At 75.2% G+C, this 22,489-nt stretch overlaps 1 protein-coding gene across 2 annotated transcripts in view; it reads left to right on the forward strand.

Annotated features, from left to right (window-relative positions):
- Nucleotides 1-8,676, forward strand: part of ATP11A (ATPase phospholipid transporting 11A) — a gene marked incomplete at both ends in the record, with an annotated part of 45,447 nt that extends 36,771 nt beyond the window's left edge. Inside the window, 5 exons of one of the 2 annotated variants that reach the window (XM_084235503.1) lie at nt 448-583; nt 3,513-3,578; nt 4,090-4,193; nt 4,999-5,164; nt 8,257-8,676. In XM_084235503.1, the coding sequence (XP_084091629.1) occupies nt 448-583; nt 3,513-3,578; nt 4,090-4,193; nt 4,999-5,164; nt 8,257-8,355 (571 nt within the window). Of the gene's footprint in view, nt 1-447; nt 584-3,512; nt 3,579-4,089; nt 4,194-4,998; nt 5,165-5,930; nt 6,009-8,256 lie in introns of those variants that run through there. The other variant, XM_084235504.1, reaches the window with a different exon arrangement.
- Nucleotides 8,677-22,489: the final 13,813 nt, after the last annotated feature.

Raw genomic sequence — 22,489 nt, forward strand, 5'->3', positions numbered from 1 at the left:
GGATGGTGAAATGCTGAGACTGGAGAGCTTTTTGCTTTTGCTGCCAGGGAGCTCAGGCTTGGTGTTCGCTGCCATACGTGGTGCATCCATGGGTCGTGTACCCGTCAGGCCTGGTCTCCAAACATCCCGAGGCCTTTTTGGACCCAGAGGTGGTTTTGGACAAGCCACAGAGCCGGAGGGTCTGGGCGCGTCCTCTTGACACACCTCTGGTGTGACCAGGGAAACCCAGGGGCCCTTGGTCTGGCCCCTGCCGACTCTGGGATCGGCCCAAACGACAGGGATGTGGGCGGGGGGACTCCCGCCGCGAGCCCCCAGGCCTCCTGCACACAGGTGTGGTCAGTGAGGGGCCACCAGGATGGGCCTCCCGCACTCCCCTCCATGCCACGTGCTGCCCGGGGCCTCTCCAGGACGAGGTGGGCGCCCTGTGATGGCCTCGCCCTCCCGCAGGGATGTCGCCAAGAACGCCCTGCTGCGCTGGCCAGTGTTCATCTACTGGACCTTGCTGGGTGTGTTCGACGCGCTGGTCTTCTTCTTCGGTGCTTACTTCATCTTTGAGAACACGGCGGTGGCCAGCAACGGGCAGGTGGGTCCGGGTGGGCAGGTGGGCCCAGGGGCGCCAGGGTAGACACCCGAGCTCGGTGCCGCGGCCTGTGGGCCAGCCTTGGGCACGCTGCGGGTGACCTCAAGGGCCAGGGACGTCCTTCCTGGGCAGTGGACGGGAGATTCGGGGCACGTGTCTCCCCCTCGCCACACCCAGTGCCCGGCCCCCTCCCGCAGCCGGGGCTCACTCAGTGAGGGCGCGAACGTGGCATCTCACGCGTTAGCCTGTCTCACCTGTGTTCATGTGCTGCTCCTGCCACGAGTGTGCCGGCGGCTCCCTGCAGCCCCGCTCCCCCGTGGTCTGCCCCGGCTCCCTGCAGGCCCTGCTCCCCGCTCCCCACTGGCCACAGCTCCCCAGTGGTCCAGTTTCCCAGCTCCCCGCAGCCCCTGCTCCCCACTGACCCGCTCCCTGGTCGTCTGGTTTCTGGCTCCCCTTAGCCCTGGCTCCCAGCTCGCCGGCGCCCGCCTCGGGTGGTCTGACTGTCTCTCGCTTTTCTCTCCTTGCTGCTTGCGCCCCCACGCAGGTAGTGGCGAGCAGCGCGCAGACGGTAAGCCCCGTGGGTTGTTCTGTGTCTCGAGTGCTGTCGCCATGAAATATTTCTCGGAAATATTCTGCAGCGTGCCTTCTCCCGTGTGCCGCCGCCCGGGGGCCCTCGGGCTCGCCTCGCGGGTTTGCCGAGCCGTCAGAGCCGGCCGGCGTGTGTGTGTGTGTGTGTGTGTGTGTGTGTGTGTGTGTGTGTGTGTGGCCCCGGCCCGCGCCCGAGCTGCGGCGTGTCCCGGGCAGCGGCCGGAGGGCAGGCGCTCGTGAGCACGCCGCCGTGACGGCCCGCTGCGTGTTGTCGCCGTCCTCGTGGGAGCGACGCCCGCCGCGGCGTGTGCATCCGCTGTCTGTTCCCCCGCGTGCTGCAGTCGCTCCGCGGCCTGCGAGAACGTTCTGCGGCCCCACTCCCGGGAGGCCGCTCTCGGCCCCTGACCCCGCGGGCCTGCTCCCCATCGGGCGGGGGCGGCGCTGGACATCGGGGTCATGACCCTTCTCCGGCCGGCCCGGACGTGCTCACAGGCCGCAGGCGCCCCCGGGCTCCCGCACTCAGGTGGGGCCCGGGAACGACTGATGTCGCGTCCCCCATTCTAGGGGACGATTCGCCGCCAGCTGGAGGTGTCTCCAGAGCGTCTTGTCCCTCCGCCACCTCGTCCGGGTCGCGCGCCCTGGGGTGGGCTCGCTGGGCTCCTGAGAGCCAGGCTGCGGGTGTGGCAGGGCCAGCGCCCCTCGGCCACGCTGACCCGGCCACTCCCCGCCTTCTGAGTCGCCCTCCTCGCTGTCACGCAGTGAAGGGGCGGCCGTCCCTGGACGCCCGCCAGAGGCCTGTGTGAGCGGGGAGGAGCAGGTCCTGCCGCCCTGGCTGCCCGTGCCCCAGGGCCGTCAGCCCCGGGACATGAGCTCTGCCCCAGGTGCCACCTCCCCAGGACTCTGCCGGGCCTCCCGCCTGCCGGCCGTTACGGACAAACACGCCGGTCAGGACTAAACACGGCGGCAGAGAGGCCAAGGCCGGAAGGTATCTGTGGGACCTGGCGCCCTGGCCTGTCCCCGAAGGCCCCGCCCTCGAGCCTCACCCGTGAGGAAGCCTGGAGACAGCGCGGCCGCTGGCCCCGCGTGGCGACTGTGCCCCTGGGCAGACCTGGGTGGGGCTGGCCGTGCTCCCCAGCGCTCCCCATACGGGTGAGCCTGCAGTGGGCCAGGAGCGAGGGTGCGGGGTCACACCCGGTGGGCAGCCGGTGGAGTGGAATGGCCGGTGGGGCGGGCAGCGAGCACAGGTAGGGCTGTCCCGCTCTGGCTGTCGCTCCGAGTGTGCTTGGGTTAGGGTGTCGGGTCTCCACAGGTCTCCACAGCTGTGCGGCATCGACGCCCCATGGTCACGGGCTCCTGCCGGGCTCAGCCCGGGCATCTCGGCAGAGCAGGAGGGCGTGGGGTTGGTGGCAGAGCCCTATCTGTCCTCTCCCCTGCGGGCGAGGCTCCTGGGGGTCAGCTCCGGTGTCGGGCCAGCAGGGCGTGGGGAGGCGCCATCCCCAGAGATGCCTGTCTGGCAGGCGGCTGGCATCTGGGCGGCCACGCCAGCCCATGGCCACGACTCAGAGCAGTGGCCCTTGTGTGGAGGCCTGGGCTGCAGGTGAAGTGAGTGAGGGGACGCGGCCTTGGGGAGTCTGGGCCTGGCTCTCAGGGCTGCGGCTGAGGCCTCGCTGCCAGGGCCCCACCGCTCCCAAGGGGATGGGACTCCGCCCGGCGGGGTGCTCCTGGGTGCACTGTCTGTGGAGGCCGCTCCTGCACACTGGGGCTTCTCCCCTCCCTTGGGTGAAGGCCCCACGTCCACTCGGCCCCAGGACCGTGGCTGAGGCTCCGCAGGTCCTGTCTGGGGAGCCCTGGGCAGACCCGCCGCGCTGGAGCCCCCGCCCAAGCCCAGACCATTGGCTTCCCTCCAGGCAGGGCAGGCCAGGGCAGGGCCTGCCCATGGGGACGGGCCCCGGGGCCGGCACGGAGGCCAGCCAGAATGAAGAGGACAAGGGGCTTGGGGTTCAGAGCCGTACATGCTGGGAGGCCTGAGGCCCGGCCCCTCCCGACTCAGAGGCCATGACGCCCGCCCTGCGTGTTCCTCCGGTCACAGACGCCCCGGGAGTCAGGGCCTCCCTCGGTCCAGCTGGGTGCTCCTGGGGACATGTGGCCACGCTGCGGCACACCTAGCCACCCGCTCGGCTCTACAAGATGCGGGGCGGCCTGGGGGCCGGCTCTGCTGCAGCTGCCGCTCTGGGAGCGCCTGCGCCGTGTCCCGCCAGGCGGGGTGGCCCCGGCTGCGTGGTGTCCTCCCCGCACGCTGGCTTGGAGGGCCGGGCTGACGGGCCTCTTGGGTTTCCTCCCACAGGTGTTTGGGAACTGGACCTTCGGGACGCTGGTGTTCACTGTGATGGTGTTCACGGTCACGCTGAAGGTGAGGGCGCCCGCCTGGCGGCTGTGGGCAGGCCCCCCTGGCAGGGTGTGGCCGGGCCCTCGGGGCGGCAGCATTCCAGCGCCCCCACCGAACGGGCAAGCTCGTGGCACCCTCCCCAAGGAGGCCAGTGCCCGCGTGCTTGCTGACCCTATGCCCGGCCAGTGGCAGCTGCTGTCAGGGCGAGGCCTGGCCTGCACGAGCGGAGAAGCGAGGAGAGGCCCAGACGTGCTCACTCTCAGGGCAGCCGGCGCCTGGCCGGGCTCAGCAGACCCCCCAGGCATGTGGACGCGTTCCCAAGGCTGGCCAGTCCACAGGGCCTGTCCAGCTCCCTCACAGAGGTGGCGCCTAGTGGCGCGGTGTGTCCCAGCCCTGTCCCTGCCCGTCCTCCGCCTGGGAGCGTGGCCACCGTGGCGCCCAGGAAGGGGGTGTGTAGCTGGCGTGGAGGCCGTGTGTGGTTTTTGTTCAGCGGGCTTTTGTCCAGCCAGCGTGCCTATGAACCCTGTCCCCTCAGCTGGCCCTGGACACACACTACTGGACCTGGATCAACCACCTGGTCATCTGGGGCTCGCTGCTTTTCTACGTGGTCTTCTCGCTCCTCTGGGGCGGCATCATCTGGTAAGAGCCTGCCCCCTGCCACTGGGCGTGGCCCCTCGCTGTCCTGCAGCCTGGCATCTGCGTCCGTGTGGGCGTGGGTGTGCAGGCGAGGCGTAGGTGTGGCTGACGGGGGCGTGTGGGGTGCAGGTGGGGGCGTACAGGCTGTGTTTGGAGGTGCAGGATGCCAGGCCCAGAGCTGTCGGGTGTGGACGAGCAGTCAGTGGTGTGGACCGAGCGGTCAGTCTGGAGAGGGCAGATGGCCACCTTGGCACGGCCTTGGTGAGCGTGCCCTTGCCGGACTGCTCTGCCTGGACATCCGTTCCCACGAGCCGCCTGCTGAGCTCTGTTCACTGGTGCTTGCCTCAGCTGCCTCGGGCCGGCTCCGCTCCCCGGCGTGGGTCTGTGCCCCGAGCAGGAATTCTCCAGAGTTCTCATGTCCACTCGCTGTTGGGGCATTTCCCCAGGGCGGCAGGGGGCCCAGCCTGGAGGGGTCCCTGCTCGTGGCGTGCTGGCCCAGGCTCCCAGGATGCAGGGCAAGGGGAAGGGGCCAGGAGGGCTCCAGGCCAGGCCCCCACACTGACCCCCACTGGCCCAGCACTGCGCTAGGTGTGGGCTGAGACCTGGAAATGGTGCTCATGTGGGAGGAGCCAGGGGAGGAGCTGCGGCTGCGTCTTCGGAGCCGCCCCCGGGCCTGATCCCAGGACCACCCGCCTTCCTTTGGCTGTCCTGAGCCTGGTGGGGGTGTCCCTGCCCCTTGGGCCGCGCTGGGACCCTCCCCACCCCTGACCAGGTGGGCTGCGGCCCTGACGCGGTGGCCTCCCCGCAGGCCGTTCCTCAGCTACCAGAGGATGTACTACGTGTTCATCCAGATGCTGTCCAGCGGGCCCGCCTGGCTGGCCATCGTGCTGCTCATCACCGTCAGCCTCATGCCCGACGTCCTCAAGAAAGTGCTGTGCCGCCAGCTGTGGCCCAGCGCCACGGAGCGGGTGCAGGTGGGCGGGGCGCGGGGAGCACAGGGGCCCACGGGTGTCCCGCCTCCCGGGTTTGGAGGTTTGCTTGGTCAGGCCGGGGCCCGTGTTGCGCCCCACGGTCAGCGCGGAGGGAGGCTAAGGGGCAGCTCAGGCCCAGTGGCGGGAGCCGGGCTGTGGGAACCTCGGGCCGGCCTGCTCTCAGAGGCGACGCCGCGTGTTTGAGGCGCTTCGGCGGTCATAGCTGGAGAAGCTGGTTGGTAGGGGCCGCCTGCTCACCATTCCCTCCAATTAGGGTTCAGGAAAGAGAACAGGTGGGGTGACCGTCCAGCCCGGCGTGACCCCCACAGCGACCTCAGGGAGAGCACGACCCTCCCCTCACCCAGCGGAGGCAGCTGGGAGTAGCGGAGGGGGTCGGAGACGGTCTTGCCGCCTCCTGCAGCCGGCGAGGTTGAGCGGTGGACGCGCAGGCACCAGGGCCAGGAGTAGGGCGCGGTCAGGGCGGCGTGTGGGAAGCTGGAGCGGCCGTGTCCCTGCGCTGGGGCGGGCGCCAGGGCCGGCAGGTGGGGCCCGAGCCTCGCACCAGAGCCACCCCCGCCCCAGGGCCTCGGCTGGGTCCGCGCGGCAGTGCGGCGCCACGTGGAGAGGCCCGCGGCCGCCAGGTGCACCGGCCGGGCGGGGCCGCACAGGCCGTCCAGGGCCACGCGGGGAGGCCGGGACTCACTGCTCTGTTTCTCTCCTCTCGCCTCCTCGCCTGCTCTCTCCCTGCTGCGGGGCCTCGGCGCTGCAGACCCGGAGCCGCTGTCTTTCTGTCGAGCAGTCCACCATCTTTATGCTCTCTCAGACCTCCGGCAGTCTGACTTTCTAGCCGACAGGTGACCTCTCTCTCTCTCTGCATGCTGGGGCCGGAGCCGCTGTCGCCCGGAGACCTGGTGCTGACTGCGGCCCAGCCGGTGGCGAGGCGACCTCGGCCGCCTGCCGCCGCCAGCGGGGCCGGCGCGTCCCCGGGGCCCGTGGGGTGTCGGACACCCCGTCGGGGGAGGGGCGCGGCCGCCGATCCGCCCCGCAGGTCAGCCCCCTGCTGCCCAGGCCGCTGAAGGCAGAAGCCGGGCCCTGCCCAGTTCACAGCTGGGGAGAGGATCTTTGTCAACCGTTGAACCAATTCCTTTTAAGCTTTCGAGAAAACCCCATGATTTTTGAAAAGCCCCGGCTTTGCTGGAAAGGCCGCTTCTCCGCAAGACGTGCCATGTGCGCCGGCTGGGCCCTGTGGCCGCGGGGCCGGGCCTCCCCCAGGCCGGGGTTCGTCCGCACGCCCCCCCGGCCCGAGTCTGCGCTCCGCAGCGCGTGTCTGTGCTGTTTTTCCAGCCCGCTTCCGGGGGGAGGAGGCCCTTTGGGTGACAGCTCGCCCCGCAGGCAGTGACGCTGCTCTGAGCCGCGGACGCGTGTTCTCGTCCACCCCAGAGGGGCGGCGGGCGACGCTTTCCTCATAGATGCCGTCGTAATCCGCTGGAATAAATTCCACAGCCCGTCTCAGTTTACACCCGTGAGCCCTCCGGGCTGAGAGTGTCGGGGCCCGTCCTGGGTGGGGCGGCCGTGGCGCCGTCCCCTGAGGGCCGTGACCCCGCGGCCTGGGCGCCTGTGTTGCCCCCGCGCGCACAGAGCCGGCCGCTCACCGTGCAACCCGCTGTCAGGCCCCAGGCGCAGCAAAACTTTGGAGGCAAACAGCGTGACTCGTCCTGTGTGGGGCTCGCTGCCTGCACCTGGGGGGCTCTTGACTGTTGAGAGGAGACTGAGCCGGGGGCCGACGCCCCCCTGACTCCCTGCTCGCGTGTCGGCGGAGGAGCACCCTGGTTAGGCCCCTCCCCCGGGGCCTTCCTGCAGCCCTGCTCGAGGCTCCTTAACCTCAGGCTCCTTCCTCCTTGGTGAGACGCTGACGCCGTGGCCCGCACGCCTGCGGTCTAGACCTGAGCCATCAGCCTGCACATCCGGGCCCTCAGGCGCCGCCTCAGGCCGGGCTCTGCCGTGGGACTAGAGACAGGGCGAGAGGGCAACCGAGGAGGAGGCAGGCTGGCACAGACAGGGATGGAGCGGGCACGGAGGGGCGGGAACAGGATGTGGTGGGCAGAGGACGGGGACAGAGACAGAGGAAGGCACGGCAGGGACAGGGGTGGACAGACACATGGCCCTGGGGTACCTGGTGCTGCTGGGCAGGACACCAGGAGCTAGGGCGTGGCAGGGCTTCAGAGAGGCTTCCAGAAGCCCTTGCTGGGCTTGGACAGCTGCCTGGGTGTTTTGGGGGCAGTGGCCCTTCCTGCTGGGGTTCCTGGGTGACCTGCTGGGTTGGTGAGGGGCAGTGAGGACAGGCCAGGAGCACTGCCTAGGAACCCTGGGCACACATGGGAGGAGGAGGGAGACAGGAGGGGAGGGGGAGACCCAAGAGAGGAGGAGGGAGACAGGAGGGGAGGAGGGAGACAGGAGGGGAGGAGGGAGACCCAGGAGGGGAGGAGGGAGATGCAGGAGGGGAGGAGGGAGACCCAGGAGGGGAGGAGGGAGACAGGAGGGGAGGAGGGAGACCCAGGAGGGGAAGAGGGAGACCCAGGAGGGGAGGAGGGAGACAGGAGGGGAGGAAGGAGACCCAGGAGGGGAGGAGGGAGACAGGAGGGGAGGAGGGAGACAGGAGGGGAGGAGGGAGACCCAGGAGGGGAGGAGGGAGACGCAGGAGGGGAGGAGGGAGACAGGAGGGGAGGAAGGAGACCCAGGAGGGGAGGAGGGAGACAGGAGGGGAGGAGGGAGACCCAGGAGGGGAGGAAGGAGACGCAGGAGGGGAGGAGGGAGACCCAGGAGGGGAGGAGGGAGACAGGAGGGGAGGAGGTAGACCCAGGAGGGGAGGAGGGAGACAGGAGGGAGGAGGGAGACCCAGGTGGGGAGGAGGGAGACCCAGGAGGGGAGGAGGGAGACAGGAGGGGAGGAGGGAGACAGGAGGGAGGAGGGAGACGCAGGAGGAGGGGCAGGGAGACGCGGGAGGAGGCACCGGCCGGAGGTGTGGCGGCCTCAGCAGGTGGGCAGCACCCAGCCCTGGCCTCGGCCGCGGCTCAGTGTTCCCCCTCGCCTTGCAGAGGAGCGAGGGACGCCGCGCGCCGGCTGACGCTGACGGGGCGCCCAGCAGCGACCGGCCACTCCTGAAGGACCTCTTGCCGCGGCCGAGGCGAGAGTAGCTGAGGCTAGGTAACGGCCGCGGTGGGCAGAGCGGGCGTCTGTCCTCCAAAGTTTTGCTGTGCTGTGTGTTTGCAGTGGCCTGTGTTCATGGTGAGCAGGGGTGTGTGCTGCCCAGGTAAGTGGCCGCCAGCCTGGCTGGACGCCTTGGTGCCTGTCACACTGCGTGGACACGAGTCCCACTTGCCAGAACACAGCTCAGCCTCGGAGGTGGCCACGGGGTCACCCGCAAGGGCTGGGAAGGCCTGTTTTGAAAGTGCGGCAGCCGGTTCTCGCGCCAGGCCTGGCCGGCTGGGCAGGCGTGCCCAGGGCTGCTGTGGGGATGTGGGGCCTGGTCAGGCGGCCGGGCTGGTCGGGCACACGAGCCAGCGCGGCCGGTCACACAGCGTCCAGCTGGAGGTCCAGCGGGCCGGGTGCCAGCCCCAGCAGCCCCTGGGCACAGCTCTGCGTCCACTACCTCTACCCGACTGCCTGACCAGTGCTGGCCTCCCACACGGGCAGCCCGGGTCTGGGGGACAAGGACCCCAGGCTTGAGGGGCCAGGCCTCGGGGCGGGAGTCCGTCCATGGACAGGCCCCTCAGCCCGACACAGCGCCCTCTGGTCCCCAGGGCCGTCCCTGCCGAGTGCTGCCCAGTCCAGGCAGGACCCAGCAGTGTGGCCGCTGCGGGCCGTGTGAGGACGCGCCTGCCAGAGCTGACGCTGTCTTCCCTGTCCCCACAGAGCGCATGGGGCCCGGACTGCCTCTCAGAGCCCGTCCCTCTCGCATCTCTGCAGAGCCCCAGCTGCCCGCACCCTGGCCCCCCACACCCTCAGCCCTCTGGCCAGGCCCCCACTCTGAGCAGGAGATGCTGACCCGATGAGAGCCACCCCGGCCCCCGCCCGAGCCCCACCCCGGGGGCCACGACAGACACATCACCAGGTCAAGCCTTTGAGGCCCGCGCTGAGCTGAGCGTCCTGGGGCCGGCGCTGCTGCCCGCTGCCTCCCGCCGCCCTGTCCGGCGGCTGTGGGGGGCCGCTGCCTGGGGCACACGTCTCTGCAGCAAGGGGGACCCGCTTGGAGCCAAGCATCGGGGAGACGCCGGCCTCGCGCCTCGCGCCGGCGCGGAGCACACCCTCCCGGGACGCGCCTCCGGGGGCTCTGGCCACACTGGACGTTGCAGGAGCTTGTCGGGCCCTCCGCATGGGCTGGCCACCGCAGGACGGCGTCCGGAGCGTGCGGGCGGGGCTTGCGGGACAGTCGTGTGTGACGGGAGACGCTCCGCGCCCTCGGGGGCGGCCGGTCTTCAGGGCCCTGGGCGCCGGGCCGGGCAGCCGCGGACACGCTGGGCCCCGCAGGGGCCGGGAAAGCTGCTGCGACGGGCCCGCCCTGCCCCGCGCCCCGGGAATGACCTGTTCTCGGAGGCGGCCTGACCCGGCCCTGAGGAAGACGCTGCCGCTGGAGGCTCGGGCTTCAGGCGGCCCCGCGGCGCCTTGGCGGACGGCAGCGCCCACCGCGGGAGCCCCCGCCCGCCTGCCCGCCCGCCGCAGGGCCGCGCCGGGGCCTCCGGGAGCCGCGTGGGGGCGGCGGGCCTGGGGGGGGGGCGGGGGGGCGGGGCGGCCGCTCCCCCCCCCCCCCCCGCGCGCCCAGCCCGCGCCCCACGGCGGGCGCCCGTCGTCCCCGCGTTCCCGGGCCTGGTCTCAGGGCGCGCGCAGCTGTTTCTGTGCTTGGCTCGTCCGGGCCGCGCAGCCCGTCCCGTCTCCGGGGCCTGTTTCTCCAGGTCCGGCTTTTCAAGTCAGCGAGGCTCGGGCGGCCGTCTGCGCGGCCTCGCCCCTGGCTGGGCTCCCGCCGCCGCGTGTTCTGCTCCGTTCCGCCCTTCGCCTTAAGCCGCAGCTGGGCGGCCGGGGCGCTCAGGGCCCGCGCCGGGTGCCTTGCCCGGGCGCGCGACTCGCCCACCGTGCCCGCCTCGGGAGTGGGCAGAGGCCGCTGGCCGGCGACGGCCCCTCGCGGTCCAGGCCCGCGGCGTTACTTGCCTTAAACTCGCCTCCGCGCCGGGCGGGTGTGGGCGGCCTCCTGGACCCGGCGCTGCCCGCGCTGCCCGGCCCGCCCGTCCTCCGGCTCCCGGTCCACGTCCACGCAGAGCCGCGGGCGCCCCAGGCCCCTGCCAGCCCCGCCCCCGAGGCTTCGCGCCCGGGCCCGGCCCCCTGGTGCCCCCGGGCACGCGTCGCCCGCAGACTGGCCCTGGGCGGCGGCCCCCGTGACACCCCGCTGGGCAGCGCCCGGGCAGCGGGTTTGTCCCTCGCCGCCCGGCCTGTGGGCCTCTTGCAGCCTCAACCCCAGGAGCGGCTGGTCCGCCGCGGCGCGCGGCTGCAGGGGCTGCGTCCTGGCTTCCAGCCGCGCCCCGCCTGGGCGTCCGCGCTTGCGGGGCTGCTCGGCCCCAGAGCGGGAGAAGCGGACGCGGCGGCAGCGGGCGGGGCGCCCGAGCGGGACCTACCTTCGCGGGGAGAGAAAACCTGAAGAGCAGTTTCCAGGCTTTATTTTCTACCGTGTCAAAATGAGCGGAGCTTTAACGGGCTTTGTCCGGTGAAAGCCGCGCGCGGGGGCGGGGGGGGGGGGTCCGGGCGGTGCCTGCGGCCGCCCTGGGCCCCGGGCCGGGTGTGAAGCGCCGGACTTGGGGTGAGCGAGCCCCGGGCTCGGCTCCAGACGCGCCCGCGCCACAGCGACCCCGGCCCGCTTTGAAATTAAACCGTGAATTAAACCAAATCTCAAGTTTCCGTTCATTTCGTGCGCGAGCGCCCACCCCGCCCACGCCGGCCACGCTGCCCACGCCGGCCACGCTGCCCACACCCGCCCATGCCGGCCACGCTGCCCACGCCGGCCACGCTGCCCACACCCGCCCATGCCGGCCACGCTGCCCACGCCGGCCACGCTGCCCACACCCGCCCACGCCGGCCACGCTGCCCACACCCGCCCACGCCGGCCACGCTGCCCACGCCGGCCACGCTGCCCACACCCGCCCATGCCGGCCACGCTGCCCACGCCCGCTCACACCCGGCCACGCTGCCCACACCCGCCCACGCCGGCCACGCTGCCCACGCCCGCTCACACCCGGCCACGCTGCCCACACCCGCCCACGCCGGCCACGCTGCCCACACCCGCCCATGCCGGCCACGCTGCCCACGCCGGCCACGCTGCCCACGCCCGCTCACACCCGGCCACGCCCGCCCACGCTGCCCACAACCGCCCACGCCGGCCACGCCCGCTCACACCCGCCCACGCCGGCCACGCCCGCTCACACCCGCCCACGCCGGCCACCCCTCCCAAGCCCGCCCAGCGCGGGGCCTCGGGCCTGGCCTGGGGGCGGGGGGGCCCTGAGAAGGCCCGTCCTGCGGTTTCTTCACAAATTAACCGAGTCCCGGACCGGCCGGGGCTCCTGTCCGCGGAGGGGCGGAGGTCGGCGGGGGGCGCCCCGCGGCGGGCTGGGGTGCCCAGGGAGACGGGCCCCACCCGACGTCCCGGGCCCGGAACGCCCCCAGGGGCTCCGCCCTGAGGCCGGCGCGGCGCCCCCCGCTGACCGCTCGGCGGGCACCTCCTGGGGGACCCCTGGTTCCCGCGGCCCCGGGCCACGTGGGGCGCCCGCCACGCCCGCCGAGGGAGCCCCCCGGCCGCCCGCCGCTCTCCCGGCAGCCCGGGGCCCCGCGCCCCCGACGCCGTGGCGGGCGCACGCGTGTCCTGGGGACGCCTCTGGGCACGCGTCGCAGGGGTCCCGGGCGCTCGGGCACCGAAGCGGGGCGCTGCTCCCCACCCTGCTCACACGCCGGGGGGCGCGCCCCGCTCCGCCCGACCCCGCAGCGCCCCGCAGCCCGGGCCTGGCAGGCGGCCCCCTCGGCTACGCGGCCCCCTCGGCGCCCCCCCCCCCGCGCCCCCCCAGCCCGGCCCCCCCACGCCCCGGGAGCGCCCGCGCGACTGAGCAGCGTCGTGGGAATTTCAAAAAGACCCAGAAAGAGCGAAAGATGACTGACCGGCAAAATAAAGACGCTCCACGGTAGGGCGCGCTGACCGGAGCGCACCCCCCGCCGGGCCAAGCTGGGCAGGGGCTCGCGCCCCCCACGGCCTCCGCTGTCACCCCCCCACGCCCCCCCCAAAAGGGCCGCGAGGCGGGGCAGGGGGTGGCTTGGAAGGGAGGGTCGGGGAGAGCTGGGGGGGAAGGGAGGGGAGGGGAGCAGGGGAGGGGTGGGGAGCAGGGGAGGAGAGGGGAGGGGTGGGGAGCAGGGGAGGGGAGTAAGGGAGGGGAGCAGGGGAGGGGAGCAGGGGAGGGGAGGGGAGGGGAGCAGGGGAGGGGAGGGGAGCAGGGGAGGAGAGGGGAGCAGGGGAGGAGAGGGGAGGGGAGGGGAGGGGAGCAGGGGAGGGGAGGGGAGCAGGGGAGGGGAGGGGAGGGGAGGGGAGTAGGGGAGGGGAGCAGGGGAGGGGAGGGGAGGGGTGAGAGCAGGGGAGGGGAGCAGGGGAGGGGAGGGGAGCAGGGGAGGAGAGGGGAGGGGTGGGGAGCAGGGGAGGGGAGGGGAGTAGGGGAGGGGAGCAGGGGAGGGGAGGGGAGGGGTGAGAGCAGGGGAGGGGAGCAGGGGAGGGGAGGGGAGGGGTGAGAGCAGGGGAGGGGAGCAGGGGAGGGGAGGGGAGGGGTGAGAGCAGGGGAGGGGAGCAGGGGAGGGGAGGGGAGGGGTGAGAGCAGGGGAGGGGAGCAGGGGAGGGGAGGGGAGTAGGGGAGGGGAGCAGGGGAAGGGAGCAGGGGAGGGGAGGGGAGGGGTGAGAGCAGGGGAGGGGAGCAGGGGAGGGGAGGGGAGCAGGGGAGGGGAGGGGAGCAGGGGAGGGGAGGGGAGCAGGGGAGGGGAGGCTGGGGACGCGCACGTGGGCGGAGCTCTGGGCAGAGGCCCTTGGCTTCCTGGCCAGGCCGCCGAGCCCTTGTCGGTCAGCTGGGGTGTCCCGGGCCTGGGACAGGCAGCTGGGCGCCCCGCGTGGGTATCCCAGAGCCTCCCACGGGGGAGGGCCACACGCAGGGCGCCCCCATCCCCCACCCCGGTCGTGACCTCTCACCCCGCGGGCACCACTGCCAGGCCCAAGCCCCACCGCCCGGCAGGCAAGTGGCTCAGGTGCTGGGACAGGTGGGGGTGCTGAGCGCAGCCCCCCCCCCCCCCCCCCCCCCCGTCTTTGCTGCTCTGGTCGGCCTGGTGCGTTTCCCAGGGCGGTGTCCACGGGCCTCCCCCGCAGCCCAGCAGGCGAGCCAGGCCAGAGCAGCCATGCCCAGGGGCTGCTACTGGTGGCCCCCAGCCATGTGGCTGGTGGCTGTAGGGTGCAGGCCTGGGGGCCCCCCACTGGGGGCCGCGCTTGCTGCCCGGGGATGGGACCTGCCTTTGCAGTGGCTCTCCCCTGAGCTCCCCGGAGGCCCTGCCCCTCCCGCCCCTCCCGCCAGTGCGGGTGGAGGCCAGGACCTCCCCAGAGCCCACCCGGGACGGGTAAGGACACAGGGGTGCACCGCGAGCCGGGGCCCGCAGGAGACCACCTCAGCCCCTCCCCTGGGCCCATGCCCGCGCGGACCGGGCCAGCAGGCAGCTCCGGGTGAGACGGGTCCTCCCTCCCCGGCCAGCGCGTGAGATGACCTCCCACCGCGAAGCGGGGTGGCGCCCGGCGGCCGCCTGTGACCCAGTGTGGCTGACCCGCATTTGCACAGGAGGGGGAGCGGCGGGCGGGGCGGCCTCTCCTCCCTGCAGGTGTCTCACAGGTCAGGCCGGCGGGGGGGGGGACACGGGGCCCACCGCGGGCACTGAGTAATTGGTGGGCGCCTGCCCGGGAGGCCCCCCTTCCCTCCCACGGGCCCTGGGGTACAGACGCAGGTTTCCAAGCTGCCCCACCTGAGTCAGAACCTACTGGGCGGTGGTTGGCGGGAGCCCCCGGGGGTGAGCCGCGGTGCCCGGCCTGCCCTGGCGCCCAGCCCCAGGCCCCTGCCCCCGGAGGGCGGCGCAGGAGGGCACAGGCCGCGGGGCGGGAGCAGACTGGAAGGTGGCCGCGGGAGCAGACTGGAAGGTGGCCGCGCACCTGGCGCCCTGACTCCCCTGCGGGTCGGAAAACCTCATGGGAGTTTTCTTGGCTGAATTTTCACAGGGGGGAGGGGACCAGGGCTGATACGTCAGCGTTTGTTCCGGGACAGGGAGGACGTTTTTAGAGGATTTAGAAGGCTTAGGTAACCCGAGGACGCGCCGCCCCGGCCAGACCCGTTCCTGGGGGCCCAGGGCCGCCTCGCGCCCAGCGCAGCGGTGAGGCCGTCTGCCACGCGCGCCTCTGCCCACGGCGTGTGGCGGGAGGGCTGCTTGTCCGGCTGAGCGGTAGAAATTCCTCGGGAAGACTTTGGGGTGAACAAACCCCCTTCCGCTCGGAGCAGACGCCGCTGGCGCTGGGTCTCGGCGTCTGGACGGTGCTCCGAGCGCTCAGGGCGGCCTGGTCTCCCACCCCACGCCGCGGCCCATGTGCGACTGCTGGCCGCTGTGCAGGGACAGCGGGGGCAGCGACTGTCCTCCCCCGCGGCCGCCCGATGAGGCCCGGAGGGAGGACGGCGGCCCTCAGGTCCAGGTGTCTGATGTCGTCGCGCTTGTTCAGGACCAGCTGGCCGAGGGGGCCGCAGGTAGGAGCCGCCGCGCCCTGCCCTGCCCGGGCTGCCGGGGTGGGGGTGCGGGCCCTGCTGTCTGGCCCTTCAGGGGTGGGCGTGTTTCGGGTCTGGGAGACAGGGGAGCCCAGGGCCCGGCCTGAGGGGGAGCAGCCACCTGCGCCCAGGTGAGCCGGCCCCTGCTCCTGCCGACTGCCGAAAGGAGAGCCGTGAGCTGGAAATGGCCCCCTGGGCTTTGTGTGCGCTCGGCTCGGGGCGCGGCCCTGCTTGCCTGCAGGACACAGAGCCCTTCTGTGCAGGCGTCTGCTGTCCTGGTCGCCCCGGCCCCATGCTCTCCGGGCGCGCAGGCCCCCACCAGAGGGAGCCGAGTATCCGGCACCGAGCACCGGCCTGGCCTGGCGTGTCCACCTGGGAGGGACAGGACCCGGGCAGCTTCCAAAGCCAAGCGGGGCCCCCCTGCCTGGAGCTCTCCGCCCGGCCAGGGCTGCCTGGCCACTCTGGCGGGCTCGGTCCAGCTGCCACCCTGCATTCCTGGGTCGGCCGGGCGCTGCACCTCCGGTGGCGGGCCAGGCAGTGGACACAGCCTCCGTGTCTCCGTGAGGTGCGGTGTCCCGCCCTCCCTCAGACGTGCCCGCGGCGCCCCTGGCAGGACCCCTGGCTGGGCAGGTCTGTGAGCAGCAGCTTGTCCCCCCCCTGCGCCCACACCCCAGGCGCTGGGCCACCTGCTGGGCGCTGCCCCGGCACCCACCTGAGCCGGAGGGCCCGAGCCGCAGCGCCCGGGAGGGGCCGGCCGTCCGCAGAGCCCGGGACTGGTGTGAGGCCCGGGGGGTCTGGCCAGGCAGGCTCCGCGCGCTCGGGCCCGGCGCGCTCCTGCTTTGGTAAAAGGGAGACATTTGGGATTTGCTGGTAACGGGCGGGCGCTCCTGGGCCCTCCTGGGCGCTCCTGGGCTCGGCGGGTGGGGACGGCCGGATGCCCGTGGGCGCCCCACGCGCTGCTCCACCGCCCCGAGCCAGACGGCGGCGCTGCTGAGGGCGGCCGGGCCCCCTCCGGGCCGGCAGCGCGCCCTGGACGCGCCCCTGACGTGGCCAGCAGGAGACAGGGCTGGGGGCGGCCTCAGGCTCTCTCCGTGGCGTTGCGCCTCCTGGGGGGCGGGGGCGGGGGCGCGTGCCGCTGGTGGGCTGCGCAAGTGAGCGCAGAGAGGTCGAGGTCGCAGGGGTGAGTGGGGTGCGGGGCGCTGGGAGCGAGCCAGAGGCCGGGCGCGGCCTTCCGGGCTGCGGCTGCGGGGCTGTGCCGGGTGGCCGCGCACCCCCAGCCTCCCGGGCCGGCCCCGCGACCTGCGCGGCCAGTTTGCACCTGGAAGGCAAAGTGCATTTGGGGAGGAGCCTGCAGGCTGGGGCGCCCACCCGCCCCGGAGCTGGGCTGCGGGCCCTGACCCCCAGGAGAGGAGGCCGCACACGGGGGCCGCCCCGGGCCCTCGGCAGCCGCTGCCGGCTCGGGACAGGGCTCGGGGCCGGCCGCCCGCCCTGCAGGTGCCCCGGGTGCCCGGGCGCTGCCGGCTGAGGCCAGGGCGGCTCTGCCAGGGGCTCCCACCGCGGCGCGGGGTCACCTCGCCTGCCCCCCGTGAGGCGCGTGGCCCGTCTTGCCTCCCGGACCCTGCGGCGGACGAGGCTTCAGGCCCAGGCGGCGGGTGGGCGGCAGCAGCGCCCCTTCTCCAGGGCCGTGGCCCGCGTGTGCGCTGACGACTCGCGTTACGGAGCCGTGTCTGCGCCTCGGAAGAGGGGGCAGAAAGCCTGGCTCCCCGGCCCGGCTCCCACGGGGTCCCCACCCCGAGCCACCCCGCGTGCCCCGGCTGCCCTCCAGCCAGGCCCCCGCGCCCAGCTCGGGCTTGCAGGAGGCCCCCGAGCGCGTGGGTGGCCCTCGGGTGCCGGTGACCGCGGCCCCCCCCCCCAAGCGCCGGTGTCTGGCCAGGAGGGCCGGCAGGGACGGGCCGCGCTTGCTCGCCCCGGGCTGTGAGTGGCCTCGAGGCCTTGCCGGCCTTTCCTTTGAAACACCTAAGCCTCCGTGGAAAGCCGGGGAGACCCTCCACGGACGCCCCCACGCTGCCCTCCCACCCAGAAGCGCAGACGCCGTCACCCACGGACAGCGGCTGCCGCCGCGGCCTGAAGCAGACAACCCGGCCCGGGCCCGTGGGCGGCTGCAGCCAGGGCGGGCCAGGCCCGGTGCCCGCGGCGGAGGCCGGTCAAGCACCCTGCCAGCCCGGCCAGGCGGAAACGGGCGCCGCCCCCCACGAGGGCACGTGGAGGCCCCTGAGCTGGGCCGCGCCCTCCGCCTGCGGGGAGCCAGCGCACACAGGCCAGCGGGCCTCGGCGCCGCACCGCGGGGCGCGCACTGGGAAGCCGAGGCCTGGCCCGGCGAGAAAAGGCGGACGCAGGGTCCAGAGGCGGAGGGAGGACGCGGCCGCCACGTGTGGGTCCGGCCGGCCAGTGCGCCCGGCTGCGAGCGGGCGAAGCCGCCACCTGGAGACACCGGCGGCACCAAGGACTCCCTGCCGGCCCTGGCCAGGGCCCGGAAGGGCAGAGCGTGCTGGACAACACCTGCCCGTTCCGGCCGAGGAGCGGGGCCAGGACTGCCCGCTCTGGAGACTGCCCGCCCCCACGCTGACCTGCAGGGCCTGGCTCCCCCCCCCCCCGCCCTGGGGGCGCAGTCACGGAGACGCGCCCCCACCATGGTGATGGTGGGGACACCGGGGAGCAAAACAAGGCCCCACCTCCAGCCAGGGCCGGGACCTCCAGCCAGGGAGGAAGCAGCGTCCTGGAGGCGCCAGGCGTGTCCACAAAGGGGACATGGGGAGGAGACTGCGCCAGCACCCCAAACCCCTGCTCTGCCGAGCGCCCTGCAGAGGGGCGGGCGGGCGAGGGCGCCCACAGCCGCAGCCCCAGGCCTGGCCGCCCCTGCCCAGCGGCGCGGACTCGGGGCCGTGCCGGTCACCTCTGGGCGGCCGCGTCCTCTGCATCCTCTGCCCGCGGCTCTGGCCCAGGCCGGGGGCGCCGAGCCCCGCGAGGAATGGAACCGACTGGGCCAGCTTGGCCCACACCCACACGCCGGTCCCGAGCCGGGTCGCCCCCACTCCCCCGCGCGGCCCCTCGGGGTGCTTCTCCTCGAGAGGCGCCTGTCCAGTCGCCTGAGGCGGGGAGCCGGCCCGGGGCAGCCGCGGCCTCCAGAGCTGCTGCGGGCGGGACCCCACTCTCCCGCGGTGGGGCGGCTGCGGCCCCCTCGGCGCCGCTCCTCCGGGTGTCTTCTCGCAGGCAGGGCGAGCACCCCAGCCTCGGCCGTGGGCGCCCTGGGCGGTGACTCGGCACAGGCTGCTGGCGGCCGGGGCGGACCCCGAGGCGAGCGCAGGCCCTGGGGGGGCAGGGCATCCCACCGCGTCCAGCGCCCTGGCGTGGGGGGGCCGGCGGGAACCGCGGCAGGGGTACCCGTGCCCCTCGGGGTGGGGTGCTGCCCTCTGTCCCCCACGTCACCCCGGGGCCCGTGGGGGAGGTGTTTGTGGGCCTGGGCTGGGGGTTCCGGTGCCCGGGCGCAGTGGGGCGCAGGGGAGCGCCCGCATGGCTGCACCTGCTTCCCCGCACACAGCAGGTCGCTGGCCAGGCCCGCTCCGTTCCTGCCGCTCAGCCCCGCTCTCTTCTGTGGGGCCGGGCAGGGCGGGTCTCCTGGCGCCTCCCGTCCCACATGGAGCCCCTCGGGGAGCCCCTCGGCCCCTGTCCTCCCTGCAAGGGGCGCCCCCGGGTGAGCCAGAGGCCCGCAGAGCCGGCGCGCCAGGCACGTGACATGCGGCCCAGCTGAAGGCTCAGATCGGCCGGGCCGGGCCCTGCGTGGGTGGGTGGGCGCCCCGGGGCCCCTGCGTGGGTGGGTGCCCCCCAGGCCCCGCGTGGGAGGGTGAGTGCCCCCCCGAGGCCCCTGTGTGGGTGGGTGCCCCCCTGCCCCTGCATGGGTGGGTAGGTGCCCCCTGAGGCCCCGCATGGGTGGGTAGGTGCCCCCCCGGGGCCCCGAGGCCCCGTGTGGGTGGGTGCCTGGGGCTGCGCCCTTACCCGGCTCCCCGCAGCACCCGAGAGGCGGCTGCGTCTGGAAGCCCCCGCTGGGAGGGCGTGGGCTCCCCGGCCAAGGCGTGGGTGGACCCCTGGGTGCCCCTGGGACCGGCGGCCCCCCGTGCCTGGACACGGGCCCTGGGGCAGGCGGGGTGTGGAGTGCGGCCGGGCACAGGGCCGGGCGCCAAGAGCCCCGTGTGGCTGCGGCTCCTCTGAGCCGGCATCACCCTGTGTAGGGAGTCCTGGCCGGCTGCGTGGACCGGGCAGGCTGGGGGGGGGCAATGGGGCCTGTGGGCGGGGCACCCCGAGAGGATGTCAGCCAGGGTCGCGCTGGGGGGAGACAGGACCTGTCTGCGCCAGAGGGGCCCCGACCCCCGGGGCCTGACCCCTGGGCTGACCCCCTGGCCGCGCCCGCGGTTCCCGCCGCGCGGGAGTGCGGGGCTCCGGGTGCGCCCAGGGCCCGGCCCTGCCCCCGCACGGGGGCTGACCGCGGGGTGCGAGCCCTGCCGGCCCGCAAAGCCCCCTGTTTGCGGGGCCGGGGCCTGGCCAGCCCCAGGGGAGCTGCGGGGAGCTGCGGGGAGCCGGGCGGCGGGCAGTCCCCCCCTGTCCACTCTCCTCAGCGCCTCCCTCCGCACCCCCGCCCCGTCCCTCTCCGCGAGGCCCCGGGAGGGGCGGGTGTCCAGGTGTCGGTTCCCTCCCTCCGGCTCCGCGGGGTGCCCCCCAGGGGTGGGGCCGGGCCGTGCGCACCGCCAGGGCTTTGCGGACACGGCAGGGAGACGAGGGCGCTTCCCTGGAGCAGGCCCCGCGGCCGTGCCCGCCGTGCGCCCTGGGCGAGCCGCTGCCCCCCCCCCCCCCCCCGTGTGTCCGGCGGGCACGGGCCTGCCCTGGGCCCGCAGCAGGCGCAGCCGGGTTTGTTCCCGCGGAAGCGGCCGCGGCCTGGAGCGCCGCCCCCCCCCCCCCCGCGCCGGCGGGGACCCCGGGGACCCCGCGCTCAGAGGGTGGGGCCCAGCCCCGCGCAGCCCCGCGCAGCCCCGCAGCCGCGCAGCCCCGCGCAGCCCCGCAGCCCCGCAGCGTCCCTCCACGCGCGCGTCGCCCGGCCCGGGCGCGCTGCGGGCGCCGGCTGTGTCCAGCCTCACCGGAGCCCGCGCGCCTGGAAGCCGCCCCGCGGCTGGTCTCCTCCCGGCCCTCGGGGCGCCCCTCCTGGCGTGCGGCCGCGGGGGAGCCCGGGCCGGGGGCGGTCGGGCCGGGGCGCGCGGGCCTCTCCCCGCCGCAGGTGCCGCCCGGCCGCGCGCCCAGGACGGCGAGGCCGGAGCCCCCTGCGCGCCGCCGCCCCCTGCGCGCCGCGTCCTCGGGCTGCGAGCCCCGGTGCGCAGCGCGGACCCGCCTCCCGCGGACGCGGCCGGGCGGATGCGGCGGCGCGGGGAGGGCGCGCCCGGCTGCTGCGGCCTCTGCACCTGCCCCGCGGCGGCCGCAGGTAACCGGGGCGCTCGGGAGCGCTGCGCGGGGCCGCCCGCAGGGCTGGGGCGCCGCCGCCGGCCCCTCCGCTCCGGGGAGCGCTGCGCGGGCCGCGGGGAGCTTGGGGGGGGCGCCCCGGGGCCCGCGTGCCTGTGGGCGCGGGGGGCGCGCGCGCTGGGGGCCGCGGGGGGCGCGCCCAGGTGCCAGGTGCCCGCCCGCCGCTTCCGCTTCCGCCGCGCAGCCCCCGCCCCCCGCGCCCCTCGCCGGCGCGCGACCAATCCGGGGCGCCCCTCGCCGCCGCGCCCCCCCGCGCCGCGCCCGCGCCCCCAGCGCCTTCCCCGGCGGAGCGGCCGGCGGCGGGATGCGGGGCCGGCGCGGGCGCGAGGACATGGCCCTGGCGGACCTGGCGCGGCGGCTCGCCGCGGTCTCCGGGCGCGCTGGTAGGCGGCGCCCCCCGGGCCCCGCGCAGTCGCCGCCGAGCCGGGCTCCGCGACAGCAGCTCGCGCCCGCGGTGCCGGGGTGGGGGGCGGCGGGGGGCCGAGGGGCCGGGGTGGGGGGCGGCGGGGGCCGGGGGGCCGGGGTGGGGGGCGGCGGGGGCCGGGGGGCCGGGGTGGGGGGCGGCGGGGGCCGGGGGCCGGGGTGGGGGCGGCGGGGGCCCGGGGGCGGGGTGGGGGGCGGCGGGCGCGGGCGGCGGGGCGCGGGCGCCCGAGGACAATGTGGCGGGGCTCGGGGCCGGGGGGCCGGGGCGGCGGGCCCCAGGGGAGGTCGGGGTCCCGGGGCTCGCCCCGCCCGCCCGGCCCCGCGGCGGGTGTCGGGGCAGGCGCGGGGCCGGCGCGCGCCCCTCCCCGCTCGCCCGCGGCCGCGCCCGGAGATGCCGCGACTCGCTGCCCGCGGCTCGGCCGCGCGCCCCGGGAGGGCGTCCCCGGGAGCCGCGCCCGGCTCTGCGTGGGGCGGGGCGCGTGCGGGGCGCGTGCGGGGCTCGGGGACCCTCCGCGCGGGCGGGGCGATGTCACCCCGGCCGAGCGGCGGCGCCCCCCGCCCCGCCCCGCGCCCCCCCCCCCCCCCCCCCGCGCCCCGCAGCGCCGGCTCCTCCCCGCGGCCCATCGCCGGTCCCTGCCGCGCCGGCCCGCCCCGGCGCGGGGGGGGGGGGGGTCCCCGCAGGGAGGGGCGCGGGCCGGGAAGGCCCCTCGGCCGCAGCCCGGGGCGGCCCGCAGGCTGGTTCGGGGCTCGCGCGGGGCCGTGGCGGCCGCGGGGAGCGGGGAGCGGGGCGCGGGGCGGGACGAGGCCTGGGCCGCGCCCTCTGAGAGCCTCGAGGTCACCGCGGAGGCCCCTGTGCGCGCGGGCGGCCGCCGCCTCGGACGCTGCCGTGGAGGGCCGTGGAGGGCCGTGGAGGGCCGTGGAGGGCGCGGGCGTGTGGCCGCGGCCTGGCCCTGACCTGCTCCCCAGCGCCCGGCGGTGCCTCTGCGGGCCGCGGCCGCCCCTCCCGGCGCTTCCTCCCCGGCGGGCCTCGCTGCGGGGCCGGGGACAGCCCGAGCGGGCCGGGGATCTTCCTTCTTTCCCTTGCCTGGGGGCCACGCGCCCCCGACGCCCCCGGGGCTGAGGCGGGACCCGGTGCTGTCCTGACCCCGCAGCGGGTCCGGCCCCCCGGCCTGGGCCGCGGCTGCCTCGGGGAGGCCCTGGAGGTCAGGGCGGGCGAGCTTTTCTCCATTTCCCCCCCCCAGTCGCCTGTGCCGGGAAACCCCCGCGAATGTCAGCAGTTTTGCCTTCTCGGCACCTCCCCCTCGCGCGGGTCCGGGCACCACAGCGGTTCCGATGACGGGGTTCCCCCCTCGCGGGCCGGTGTCCCCAGAACAGCGGCGTCCTGCGGGAGGGCGGCCGCCTCTCACCTCCAGGCCCGGAGCTGCCGCGTGGGGGCCGAGGCGGCCTTCCCGGCCGGTCCCGCGCCTCCTGGTCCTGTGTGTCCGCG

Source organism: Talpa europaea, assembly GCF_964194135.1.
Source record: "Talpa europaea genome assembly, chromosome: 6".
Classification (NCBI taxonomy): domain Eukaryota; kingdom Metazoa; phylum Chordata; class Mammalia; order Eulipotyphla; family Talpidae; genus Talpa; species Talpa europaea.